Source organism: Bufo bufo, chromosome 1 (genome assembly GCF_905171765.1).
Source record: "Bufo bufo chromosome 1, aBufBuf1.1, whole genome shotgun sequence".
In the NCBI taxonomy this organism is placed as follows: Eukaryota; Metazoa; Chordata; class Amphibia; order Anura; family Bufonidae; genus Bufo; species Bufo bufo.
In genome coordinates this window covers 755,633,681-755,648,156 of record NC_053389.1, presented here as the reverse complement: position 1 = coordinate 755,648,156, position 14,476 = coordinate 755,633,681, and the positions used below count along the sequence as shown (strand labels likewise).

Here is a 14,476-nt window from a genome sequence, read left to right as displayed (position 1 = left end):
ACAAATGACCGCCTGGTGACTATTGTCTACTAATTCTCTTTGATTTCTCTGCAGCATTTGACACTGTAGACCACCATCTCCTCCTTACCATGCTCCAATCAATGGGCCTAAGGCTAGAGCTACACGGCGACATGTGTTGCGCAATTTCTTGTTGCAGAAAAGATGCACACGATTTTTTATAATGATAGTCAACTGGGACACAAGAGTCGCAAAAAATCCATCCAAGTTGGATTTCTGTGCGACTGTCGCATCGCAGTCGCAGTGCGACACCATTAACTATCATTGCAAAAAAATGTTGCGTGACACATGTTGCTGTGTAGCCCTAGCTCTCTTGGTTTTCCTCCTATGTCTCTGGTCTCTCTCAGTGTATTATTTTCTGGCTCTACCTCCCCTTCTCGCTCTCTTGTTGTTGGGGTTCCTCAAGGTTCAGTCCTAGGTCCTCTCCTCTTTTCTCTCTACACAGCCCCCATCGGACAGATTATCAGCAGATTTGGTTTTTTAGTACCATCTCTATGCTGATGGCACCCAACTCTACACCTCATCCCCTGAAATCACCCCTTCTAGTGACTGTCTGTCCTCTGTCTCCAACATCATGTCCTCTCTCGATCTGATGATCGATATGATGCTCATAGTAATGTGCTTCAGCAGATGCCCATGCGGTGAACCAAGCCCTCCTCACTGCCCTTCGCCGGGTACATAATGATCTGATGACCCTCTGCCCTGCTGTTCACCCTCATAGGCCAGTATATGAGGCAGTGTACAAATGGAGCAGGGGCGCAGGCTGGAAGAGTCCTGTGACCTGCATTGGAGATGGCGGCTTGGAATTTGATTCTTCTTTCCTTGGCTATTTGGGGAGCATACTACTGGGGGTACTATCGGACTACATAATGTGGAAGCTATTGATGGCCACCACAGAAGAATAACATCTGGAATGGCATTTTATACTGCACTTCGGTATTTGTTCTGCTGGGATGGTATTTCGAGCTGCAATTTGGTATTGCTGACCCAGTCTACTTGTTTTGACCCCACCTACTTGTGATGGCCCTGTCTACTTGTGTCAATTTGCACCCCCCACAACATGGAACCACTTAACTTTTTTTCCAGGGCCACTTTAAGTTCCCTGTCCGTCCCTTATGAGGGGCTGTGTGCAAATCTATGGGAAGTGTTGGCAGTCAGATACCACACCATTGTCCCTTGACCATTAGCTGATCATAAAGTGTCCCTCTATTTGAGCCCACAGCAATCAGTTGTAATTTGCAGATGTTCCATTTCCCTGTGCCGCCACTACAGGGAAAATAAAGCCCAATGCCAATTCAAATCAGCAGGTCTGTATAATGCAGGACAGGGCAGGTCCTCCAGAGGAATAGGCACTCTTTATGAGGACAGGACAGGTCCTCCAGAGCAAGAGGCACTCTTTATGAGGACAGGTCCTCCAGAGCAAGAGGCACTCTTTATGAGGACAGGACAGGTCCTCCAGAGCAAGAGGTGCTCTTTATGAGGACAGGACGGGTCCTCCAGGACAAGAGGTGCCCTTTATGAGGACAGGACAGGTCCTCCAGAACAAGAGGTGCTCTTTATGAGGACAGGACAGGTCCTCCAGAACAATAGGCGCTCTTTATGAGGACAGGACAGGTCCTCCAGAGCAAAAGGCACTCTTTATGAGGACAGGACAGGTCCTCCAGAGAAAGAGGTGGTCTTTATGAGGACAGGATAGGTCCTTCAAAGCTATAGACACTTTTCATAGCCGCTCTTATTTCTGGCCAACAGATGAGGATCCTGAACCAAAATGGGTTTTCTAAACTGGACATAGTGGAACTGCTTTATACATTGAACTTTACAATGTCAGTGAATACATTGCCCATAGAGCTCTGAGAAATATGATGGGGAGGGTTAAATATACTGTACATTATATGATTTCATTCCCTTGTCTCATGCCATGCTCTCCTCTGCTCACAGATGGGCTGTACGCCACAGTCTCCTATTTTCTCACCACTTACCAAGGTCAAGTTGTCTGTGGAGCCTATGACCTTACAGTGTCTGGAGAACAACAGCTCACTTTGGGATTGTGACAACTATGTGGTGCAGACATGTTCATCTGGCCTGACAACTTACCTGCAGTGTAACCGCTCCCGGTAAGTCATTTGTATCATCTGCTATGCATTTTCACATATTTTTGAATATGTGTGGAGGCTCAGCAGGAATGAATAGTTTAGAGGCGATAGTTTACTCCTTTGCCAGGTTGCTATTGATTACTGAGGTAAGCAGCGAGGTAATCATTGAAGCCTGCAGTAACTCTACTTTGATGTCCTCTTTACCATCTATGAGCCATTCTGAAGGCTTCATTTATGAAATCACATAAAAAAACAAAGATAGCTTGGTTCATATATAATGCTTGCATCTATTTTGTTAGTGCATTATTATCTTTTTTTCTGTGATTTTTTTCGTGAATGTGGCCAGGGACATTCACATATTTATTTATCATACCGTGCAGGATGTTTTTATCTTAGTTTTTTCTCCGATTTTTTGTTTATTATGTAGTATATGCTTGAGGGAGTGGCACCTTCAAGTGTGAATGCGCACCTATTTTATCTTGGGAGTAGCATTCCAACGCACTTTTGCCCTTCCTATCAAACAGACCGCCTTGATTAGGTGGTACATAAAGGTGTGCTTACTCCTCCTCCCATCGGTTGCTTGATGCACATGAAGGTGACTAGGAGCAGCACACCATATGTGCAGCGTCTGCGCTCCTGAACATAGAAGCCCAACGGCTTAGGTAGGTTTAGCGTAGGACCCATCTGACCTGAGACCACCTTGGCGCTGGTTAGGTGGGCAGAGATGTGTTTTGATCAAAAAATATATTGGCTGAGAGTCTCAGATTTTATTACATCAGAGTGAGGGCTTACTCCATATATAATGCTTGCATCTATTTTGTTAGTGTATTATTATCTTTTTTTCTGTGATTTTCCTCATTTATGAAAACTGTCTAACATGAAAATGGTCTTGTTACGCAAAGCAACCAATCACAGTTTAAAGGGGTTTTCCGGTACTTAGATTTTAATGACCTATCCTCAGGATAGGTCATTATTATCAGATCTCTGGGGATCCAACACAACCCACACCCCCACTGATAAGCTGTTTTCGCAGCCACCCTTGCCGGAAACGATATAGTGAATAGAAGCCTCTGTCCATTGTGTAGTTTCTTGCCGCAGTGTACTGCAGCACATACCCTGTTCACGCACAAGGCCGTTGCCCGACCGTGCCCGTATTGCAGGCGGCAAACAGTGGGTCCGCAATATATGGGCACACCGTATCACGGATGAATAGGTCCGCAATCCGGGAGATTCGGTGAGATAGGTACGGAGGCACGGATCGGAAGCCCACGGAAGCACTATGGATCTGCAGCACTGCTCAGCCCTTAAGCTGGGAAAGCCACTACACAAAGGACAGAATATTGTGCCACCATATAGTTATTGGCGCCAGTGCTGCCGAAAACAACTGATTGTTGGGGTGCGGGATGTCAGACCCCCCACAATCTGATGTTGATGACCTATCAGTATCTAGGTATGGGAAAACCCATTCAGTTGGACCACAGCATCTAACCAAAACGAATGACCTGAAACAAAAATGGCATCCAGAAGCTTTATAAATATGGTATATGTTTGTACGCCATTTTGAACCCAATATTTACTCAGTGTGCCCCACTGTATTTGCTAGAATATTAAAGGGGTTATCCAGCCAATGGACAAGGTCAGAGCAGTATGTAATAAAAATAATTGATACTGTCCTTTCCAATCCCCCGCCACTCCCATTCCAGTGCCTGATGGTCTCGGCTTCTTGGTCCCATTTGACAAGCAGGAGATTATCGCTCAGCCAATCATTCACTGGGATGGGACACTGCCGGGGGATGATCATGACATTAGTGGATGTACTTTCTTACTCTAGTATCTCTGTGTGTCCCCAGGATGAAGGAGTCGTGGCTTGTCTGGTTCACCATATGTCTCGCTGTCATAATGATCCTGATTTTCTGCTGGGTTCGGGTATTCAAGTCCTGGAAGTTTTGTACTCAGTGTCTGCACAAAAACATGCATTACATTTTCTGTAAAAGATCCCGCCCCAACCATGAGACTCATACAAGGAGGAACAATCATCACAGGGAACCCCCCAATCTCAACGTCCAGGAAACCAACAGTCCCCCATCTTCTCCAGGAGTCCTCCAGGATCCAAGTGGTAAGTTTTGCTTGTCAAGTTGATACAAGAAGAATTGTCCCCTCCACCACAAAGTTAGACAGTTTTTGATTGTACTTTCTGTATCAATTCCTAACAGTTTTCAAGATCTCTGCTAACTTTTATTGAATGGGGTCCTTCGTTGTTTATTAATACACCTACCATTTGAGATGACTCTGGTCTGGAACGTCCTGATTGGCGAGGGGGGGTGATTAATGTGCTGACAGTAGTAACTGAATGGGATTTTTTTTAAAATGTTATGGGTTGTGTGGTTTTGAAATACCTTTGCAAAATGATGAGCGCAGTATTGTTTTGCTTTCTTATCCTGGTCCCTTCTATGTTTTTACACGCATTTTTATGTCTTTTTGTGGTACCAGAAGTGAATGCTTTGCTGGCTCCTCATGGTTTCCGTCTGAATAACACCATCACGCCTCCACCCAGCTACATGCACGCCCTGCGCGTCCTGTCCCGGCCTCTGGAGAACACACAGACTCCGCCCCCAAGCTACCTCGAAGCACTGAAGGTCCTGTCCCGTCCAATCCTGGTTCATGTTAATGCTACAGATTGTCCTGACGAGAAGGAGGATTTGGATGTTCTTACTCCTAAAGAGAAGGAAGAGGGATCTTAATGTCAGCGACAAAATAGGGATTTTTATTCTGTGATTAACTATATTTATAGAGATGAACTGGAGCTTTTTATAAAGATATTAGCAGCAAATACCTCATTTCTTATTATTATTTGCACCAGTCACCAAAGATTTTGTTAAGGGCTCAAATGTATGTTGTACTAACACCCCCAAAATCTTTAAAAATGTATAGTGTTGTCCGAGACTTTAACCTGATGTTTGTGCTTATGAATACGTAAAAGTGGTAGAATCATCGTTTTCATTCCTGTCACTACCACTAGGTGGAGCAGACTGAGGACAGGTGTATTGTTGGTTTAGTGGGGGCTGTATGAAACCTATCTTCCGTGAGCTCCCCCTGGTGGTGGCTGCTAGAATTTTATATCAATTTAAAGGGAATCTGTCACCAGCATATTATCAAAAAATTGTTTTCATGAATCCATGTGTAATAAAGTACCTTATATCCAGATGTCTTGTTCTTTTTATTGTGAGTCTTGTCATTTCTTCATAAAAACGCTTCTTATGATATGCAAATCAAGCTGTAAGGAGCCCAGAGGGGCGTTCTTCTTTCTCCACGGTGCCCAGGAACGCCCCTCTGAAGTGCCGTGCCCGCCAAAATTTGAAAACGAATACCTCCTACAAGTTCAGCTAAATCGCCTCCCAGAGGCGCGGCTGAGTGCTCAAACCCCCTCCCCCCCAGCGCGGCGCTCTGCGGCAAACACCCCGAACCTCCTCTCGCCGCATCCTAAATTCCGCGCAGGCGCAGTGCCGGCGATTTCCTGCCCCTGCGCAATGATAAAAAGACTGAGGGCAACAGCGTCACTGGGCATGCGCCGGAGGTATTCGTTTCGAATTTCGGCGGGCACGGCACTTCAGAGGGGCGTTCCTGGGCACCGTGGAGAAAGAAGAACGCCCCTCTGGGCTCCTTACAGCTTCATTTGCATATCACAAAAAGCCTTTTTATGAAGAAATGACAAGACTCGCAATAAAAAGAACAAGACATCTGGATATAAGGTACTTTATTACACATGGATTCATGAAAGAAAATTTTTGATAATATGCTGGTGACAGATTCCCTTTAAGTGTAAAGGAAAGCTGGGGATTTGGAAATGCGGTCCACAATACGGGAACGGGACACCAACGGTCGTGTGAACATGAACGTAAGTGCCCCGTGCCCATGTGCACTGCGTGCTGCAGATGTTGACCCTTTGACTTGAATGTATCCGCAATCTGCAAGATACGGCCAAAGATAGGACATGTCCTGTCTTTTGCATGCGGAGGTACGGAGCTGAAAGCCCACGGAAGGGCTTCTGAGTGTTTCCGTGGGCTTCCGATCCGTGCCTCTGCTCCACAAAAGATAGGGCATGCCCTATCTTTGGCTACATCTTGACAGGGCAAGGCAAGAATTGGCGTTTGCCCCTCATGGTGTCATTGAGACACAATATGTATTGTTGGTTTTCTGCCCCCCCCCCTCCTCCTCCTCCCTCAGGTTCAAGTTAGCCGGCGACAAGGACAGCGTGGGGATTGGCCAGAATGGTTGCTGACTGGTTGCTGGGCAAACAAGAACAGTAGTTTAATTGGCCAAATTGGTTGCTGTCCAGTTGCTAGGCATTGTGCTATTTTTATCCCTTAGTGTGGATTGGTTATGGGCCTGTGGCGGGAAGTTTGAGGTATTTATAGAGGTCACTCACCGTGCGGAGCCTGTCAGCGTGTGAAGATTTCAAGCAAGAAGATCATCCCCCGCCCGCTCTCCCGTTTGTTTTTGTCGCAGTCTTGTTGAATATGGGGGGGTGGGGAGGTTAGTCGCCCACTCTTCTGGGTGGACAGAGGATTGCTCAGTAATGGACTTTTATTAATAAATTTAGAATTTTAAGGGTTAATGATTTATGAATTTTGGTCATATTTATTGGTTACCCCCCAAATTTAATAAATAGTATGTCTTTATTTATAATATTTATTAATGTTAAGTTGTTGAATATGATACCATGCGGATCGCGGACCTATTTAAGTCACACAGCCAGTGCCCGTACACGTTCGTGTGCATGATCGCTAAGTTTGGAATCTGACGGTCTTTCAATTGTCCAGATGCGTTGATTGGTGCAGCACCGAATGAATGCTGCCCTATCGAGACTGTCAGAACATTGTGAAATTACAAGTCATGGGGCACATTTATAAAGACCGGCGTTTTAGGCGCCAGTCTTAACCACCTCAGCCCCCAGTGCTTAAACACCCTGAAAGACCAGGCCACTTTTTACACTTCTGACCTACACTACTTTCACCGTTTATTGCTCGGTCATGCAACTTACCACCCAAATGAATTTTACCTCCTTTTCTTCTCACTAATAGAGCTTTCATTTGGTGGTATTTCATTGCTGCTGACATTTTTACTTTTTTTGTTATTAATCGAAATTTAACGTTTTTTTTGCAAAAAAATGACATTTTTCACTTTCAGTTGTAAAATTTTGCAAAAAAAACGACATCCATATAGAAATTTTGCTCTAAATTTATAGTTCTACATGTCTTTGATAAAAAAAAAATGTTTGGGTAAAAAAAAAATGGTTTGGGTAAAAGTTATAGCGTTTACAAACTATGGTACAAAAATGTGAATTTCCGCTTTTTGAAGCAGCTCTGACTTTCTGAGCACCTGTCATGTTTCCTGAGGTTCTACAATGCCCAGACAGTACAAACACCCCACAAATGACCCCATTTCTGAAAGTACACACCCTAAGGTATTCGCTGATGGGCATAGTGAGTTCATAGAACTTTTTATTTTTTGTCACAAGTTAGCGGAAAATGATGATTTTTTTTTTTTTTTTTTTTTTCCTTACAAAGTCTCATATTCCACTAACTTGTGACAAAAAATAAAAACTTCTATGAACTCACTATGCCCATCAGCGAATACCTTGGGGTCTCTTCTTTCCAAAATGGGGTCACTTGTGGGGTAGTTATACTGCCCTGGCATTCTAGGGGCCCAAATGTGTGGTAAGGAGTTTGAAATCAAATTCTGTAAAAAATGACCTGTGAAATCCGAAAGGTGCTCTTTGGAATATGGGCCCCTTTGCCCACCTAGGCTGCAAAAAAGTGTCACACATCTGGTATCTCCGTACTCAGGAGAAGGTGGGGAATGTGTTTTGGGGTGTCATTTTATATATACCCATGCTGGGTGAGAGAAATATCTTGGCAAAAGACAACTTTTCCCATTTTTTTATACAAAGTTGTCATTTGACCAAGATATTTATCTCACCCAGCATGGGTATATGTAAAAAGACACCCCAAAACACATTCCTCAACTTCTCCTGAGTACGGGGATACCAGATGTGTGACACTTTTTTGCAGCCTAGGTGGGCAAAGGGGCCCATATTCCAAAGAGCACCTTTCGGATTTCACTCCTCATTTTTTCCTGAATTTGATTTCAAACTCCTTACCACACATTTGGGCCCCTAGAATACCAGGGCAGTATAACTACCCCACAAGTGACCCCATTTTGGAAAGAAGACACCCCAAGGTATTCCGTGAGGGGCATGGCGAGTTCCTAGAATTTTTTATTTTTTGTCACAAGTTAGTGGAAAATGATGATTTTTTTTTTTTTTTTTTTTTTCATACAAAGTCTCATATTCCACAAACTTGTGACAAAAAATAAAAACTTCCATGAACTCACTATGCCCATCAGCGAATACCTTGGGGTCTCTTCTTTCCAAAATGGGGTCACTTGTGGGGTAGTTATACTGCCCTGGCATTCTAGGGGCCCAAATGTGTGGTAAGTAGGTAAATGACCTGTGAAATCCGAAAGGTGCTCTTTGGAATGTGGGCCCCTTTGCCCACCTAGGCTGCAAAAAAGTGTCACACATCTGGTATCTCTGTATTCAGGAGAAGTTGAGGAATGTGTTTTGGGGTGTCTTTTTACATATACCCATGCTGGGTGAGATAAATATCTTGGTCAAATGCCAACTTTGTATAAAAAAATGGGAAAAGTTGTCTTTTGCCAAGATATTTCTCTTACCCAGCATGGGTATATGTAAAATGACACCCCAAAACACATTCCCCAACTTCTCCCGATTACGGAGATACCAGATGTGTGACACTTTTTTGCAGCCGAGGTGGGCAAAGGGGCCCATATTCAAAAGAGCACCTTTCGGATTTCACAGGTCATTTTTTACAGAATTTGATTTCAAACTCCTTACCACACATTTGGGCCCCTAGAATGCCAGGGCAGTATAACTACCCCACAAGTGACCCCATTTTGGAAAGAAGAGACCCCAAGGTATTCGCTGATGGGCAAAGTGAGTTCATGGAAGTTTTTATTTTTTGTCACAAGTTAGTGGAATATGAGACTTTGTATGAAAAAAAAAAAAAAATAAGCATTTTCCACTAACTTGTGACAAAAAATAAAAAATTCTAGGAACTCGCCATGCCCCTCACGGAATACCTTGGGGTGTCTTCTTTCCAAAATGGGGTCACTTGTGGGGTAGTTATACTGCCCTGGCATTTTCCAGGGGCCCTAATGTGTGGTAAGTAGGTAAATGACCTGTGAAATCCTAAAGGTGCTCTTTGGAATATGGGCCCCTTTGCCCACCTAGGCTGCAAAAAAGTGTCACACATGTGGTATCGCCGTATTCAGGAGAAGTTGGGGAATGTGTTTTGGGGTGTCATTTTACATATACCCATGCTGGGTGAGAGAAATATCTTGGCAAAAGACAACTTTTCCCATTTTTTTATACAAAGTTGGCATTTGACCAAGATATTTCTCTCACCCAGCATGGGTATATGTAAAATGACACCCCAAAACACATTCCCCAACTTCTCCTGAGTACGGCGATACCAGATGTGTGACACTTTTTTGCAGCCTAGATGCGCAAAGGTGCCCAAATTCCTTTTAGGAGGGCATTTTTAGACATTTGGATACCAGACTTCTTCTCACGCTTTGGGGCCCCTAGAATGCCAGGGCAGTATAAATACCCCACATGTGACCCCATTTTGGAAAGAAGACACCCCAAGGTATTCAATGAGGGGCATGGCGAGTTCATAGAAATTTTTTTTTTTTGGCACAAGTTAGCGGAAATTGATATTTTTAATTTTTTTCTCACAAAGTCTCCCGTTCCGCTAACTTGGGACAAAAATTTCAATCTTTCATGGACTCAATATGCCCCTCACGGAATACCTGGGGGTGTCTTCTTTCCGAAATGGGGTCACATGTGGGGTATTTATACTGCCCTGGCATTCTAGGGGCCCTAAAGCGTGAGAAGAAGTCTGGAATATAAATGTCTAAAAAATTTTACGCATTTGGATTCCGTGAGGGGTATGGTGAGTTCATGTGAGATTTTATTTTTTGACACAAGTTAGTGGAATATGAGACTTTGTAAGAAAAAAAAAAAAAAAATTCTGCTAACTTGGGCCAAAAAAATATCTGAATGGAGCCTTACAGAGGGGTGATCAATGACAGGGGGGGTGATCAATGACAGGGGGGGTGATCAATGACAGGGGGGTGATCAATGACAGGGGGGTGATCAGGGAGTCTATATGGGGTGATAACCACAGTCATTGATCACGCCCGTGTAAGGCTTCATTCAGACGTCCGGATGCGTTTTGCGGATCCGATCCATCTATCAGTGCATCCGTAAAAATCATGCGGACATCTGAATGGAGCTTTACAGGGGGGTAATCAATGACAGGGGGGTGATCAATGACAGGGGGGTGATCAGGGAGTCTATATGGGGTGATCACCACAGTCATTGATCATGCCCCTGTAAGGCTTCATTCAGACGTCCGGATGCGTTTTGCGGATCCGATCCATCTATCAGTGCATCCGTAAAAATCATGCGGACATCTGAATGGAGCTTTACAGGGGGGTAATCAATGACAGGGGGGTGATCAATGACAGGGGGGTGATCAGGGAGTCTATATGGGGTGATCACCACAGTCATTGATCATGCCCCTGTAAGGCTTCATTCAGACGTCCGGATGCGTTTTGCGGATCGGATCCATCTATCAGTGCATCCGTAAAAATCATGCGGACATCTGAATGGAGCTTTACAGGGGGGTAATCAATGACAGGGGGGTGATCACCACAGTCATTGATCATGCCCCTGTAAGGCTTCATTCAGACGACCGGATGCGTTTTGCGGATCCGATCCATGTATCAGTGCATCCGTAAAAATCATGCGGACATCTGAATGGAGCTTTACAGGGGGGTGATCAGGGAGTCTATATGGGGTGATAACCACAGTCATTGATCATGCCCCTGTAAGGCTTCATTCAGACGTCCGGATGCGTTTTGCGGATCCGATCCATCTATCAGTGCATCCGTAAAAATCATGCGGACATCTGAATGGAGCTTTACAGGGGGGTAATCAATGACAGGGGGGTAATCAATGACAGGGGGGTGATCAGGGAGTCTATATGGGGTGATCACCACAGTCATTGATCATGCCCCTGTAAGGCTTCATTCAGACGTCCGGATGCGTTTTGCGGATCCGATCCATCTATCAGTGCATCCGTAAAAATCATGCGGACATCTGAATGGAGCTTTACAGGGGGGTGATCAATGACAGGGGGGTGATCACCACAGTCATTGATCATGCCCCTGTAAGGCTTCATTCAGACGACCGGATGCGTTTTGCGGATCCGATCCATGTATCAGTGCATCCGTAAAAATCATGCGGACATCTGAATGGAGCTTTACAGGGGGGTAATCAATGACAGGGGGGTAATCAATGACAGGGGGGTGATCAGGGAGTCTATATGGGGTGATCACCACAGTCATTGATCATGCCCCTGTAAGGCTTCATTCAGACGTCCGGATGCGTTTTGCGGATCCGATCCATCTATCAGTGGATCCGTAAAAATCATGCGGACGTCTGAATGGAGCTTTACAGGGGGTTGATCAATGACAGGGGGGTAATCAATGACAGGGGGGTGATCAGGGAGTCTATATGGGGTGATCAGGGGTGATTAGGGGTGATCAGGGGCTAATAAGGGGTTAATAAGTGATGGGGGGGGGGGTGTAGTGTAGTGTAGTGGTGCTTGGTGCTACTTTACTGAGCTACCTGTGTCCTCTGGTGGTCGATCCAAACAAATGGGACCACCAGAGGACCAGGTAGCAGGTATATTAGACGCTGTTATCAAAACAGCGTCTAATATACCTGTTAGGGGTTAAAAAAAACACATCTCCAGCCTGCCAGCGAACGATCGCCGCTGGCAGGCTGGAGATCAACTCTCTTACCTTCCGTTCCTGTGAGCGCGCGCGCCTGTGTGCGCGCGTTCACAGGAAATCTCGCGTCTCGCGAGATGACGCGTATATGCGTGACTGTGCGCAGCGCTGCCACCTCCGGAACGCGATCCTGCGTTAGGCGGTCCGGAGGTGGTTAATAAGGCCCTGTGCTGGCAGTGGATCGCCAATGTTATGTAGAGGCGCCGGCCTGTACATAACTTCGTCGTATCCACCGCCGGTTATCAATGTAAGACAGCTTCCTTGCTGTCTTACATTTAGACCAGGCGTAGAGAATGATGAATGGGACCCCCTTCCCCACCCATGCCATGCCACCTTTTTAAGACCTGGCATGAGCAGGGAAGAAGTTGGAGATTTTGCCACAACATGGCGTGCAATAGAATCTGCGACAGATATACGCCACAATAGTGGCGTATATCTGTTCATAAATGACCTCCCATATGTCTGATTTCACCTGTAGGCCTCATGCACACGACTGTATTTTAGGTCCGCATTTTTGCGGATCAAATGTGGACCCATTCATCTCTATGCGTTTCGCGGACAAGAATGGGCATTTCTACAATGGACCCTGCAAAAAGTGCAGGATGCAGACGGACCGTATCCGAATGCTCATTCTACAGGTTTCAGTCTTAGGCCTCATGCACACGACCGTATGTATTTTGCGGTCTGTAAAAAATACGGATGACGCCCGTGTGCATTCCGTAATTTGCAGAACAGAACAGCTGGCCCCTAATAGAACAGTCCTATCCTTGTCTGTAAATTGGACAATAATAGGACATGTTCTATTTTTTTGTGGAACGAACATACAGAAACGGACTGCACACGAAGTACCTTCCGTTTTTTTTGCGGACGTCCGTGTGTATGAGGCCTTAGCTTGTACTAGTCCATGACATTGCTGCTGCCAATGACTATGTATTTTGTGTGCTTTTTTGTATGTGTCATAGAATATCTTAAAATGTCCCGCAAGAACAAACACAATGGGGCACATTTACTAAAGTGTCGCCGCCTGTTTTCATGAGTAAAAAGCCTGTTTCCAACTATCTTATTTATTTAAGTCTCATTTACCAATTGTTTTTGCGCCTGTTTTGGAGGCATTTGCGCCTATTTTGAGTTTTATGACAAATTTGGACGTTTTCTAACTTCTGCGCCTAATTTCCATCCTATTTATGTAGGTGTGCCTTATTTTGCGCTGGATTTTGTCGTAAAAACAGTCTAACCTCTATGCCACGCCAGGGCTGGCATACTTTTCTGCCTTTGTTTTTATTGGTGAGTTGCGCCACAATTTGCCTACTTTCATGGAGACGTGCGCATACTAATTGGACCAGTCTTAGTGAATTTGAATCTGTCTTACAAGAAAACGACCACTAGAGCTCAGACTTAAACCAAAAAAGACAAACCAGATTAATTAAGGAATACTAAATGAAGCGCAAATTGAAGACAGGCTTTGCCAATACTTTTTTTTTACTCCAAAAAAACGTGAGCTTAGTAAATGTACCCCAATTACTATTATAATGAAAACCTCCCACTATGTTCCTTCATGCTCATCATACAGTACATGGACTCGAACTGGGGCTGGAACCCCTATCAGAGTAGTTTATGTGGGGGTCATGCATGACTTAAAAATAAAAATATTCTACATATTTCAAACCAGCACCTAGATTTTTGTGTAATTGCATGGAATTAATAATTTAGTATTTAGTAACTTAGTTATTCACAGAAATCTCTCCGTAAAGCGCCTGTCACGAGGGTGTCACGACCTATCGCTGACTCTGTTGTGCCTGGGGTCAGAAGGTCGCAGCGGGTGGCTACTCACTCGGTTTCAAGAGATTTCTCCATGACCTAGTGGTGGAAATGGATTCCGAACCAGGTTTTCCTGCTTAGGTTTGCAATCCTTTTTGTCCCGTTTAGGAATCAGTAGTTTTTCCTTTCAGCTGTTCTTTGTCAGCCACTCCCAGCTACTCTATATTCTCCCTTTCTACTTCCCTTGTTGCCAGATATAGAACTTCCTTCTAGATTTTCTATTCTGATCTCTGTTGGAACTGGCGCTGTTGAATCTCTGGTTATCTCCTGTTTGTTCTCTCCCTTTGGGGATTGTTTGTGGTGTTTGTCCTTTCCCTGTTGTTACCCTAGGTGTCAGTGGTGAGGACTAGTGCTCCCACCACCCTACTCACTACCTAGGGCTTATTTCAGGGTAAGCTAGGGACGAGGCACGTGATCGGCGTACAGATAAGGCTACTTTCACACTAGCATTTTTTGCGGATCCGCATGCATCTGTCATGAATGGATCTGGTTGTATTATCTAATACAGCGGTCCCCAACTGCCGGGCTGCGGCCCAGTACCGGGCCCTGGAAGATTGTTTGCCGGGCTGCGGCAATCAGGGCCGTCGTTAATGTGGTACTAATGA

The 14,476-nt window shown here is 44.9% G+C and overlaps 1 protein-coding gene across 2 annotated transcripts in view; it reads left to right on the top strand.

Annotated features, from left to right (window-relative positions):
- Positions 1 to 5,233, top strand: part of LOC120986152 (scavenger receptor cysteine-rich type 1 protein M130-like) — a 30,294-nt gene extending 25,061 nt beyond the window's left edge. For both annotated transcript variants that reach the window (XM_040414537.1, XM_040414536.1), the window contains exons 6-8: positions 1,957 to 2,132; positions 3,962 to 4,227; positions 4,602 to 5,233. In XM_040414537.1, the coding sequence (XP_040270471.1) occupies positions 1,957 to 2,132; positions 3,962 to 4,227; positions 4,602 to 4,852 (693 nt within the window). In that variant the 3' untranslated portion in view covers positions 4,853 to 5,233. The remainder of the gene's footprint in view (positions 1 to 1,956; positions 2,133 to 3,961; positions 4,228 to 4,601) is intronic.
- The last annotated feature ends 9,243 nt before the right edge of the window (positions 5,234 to 14,476 follow it).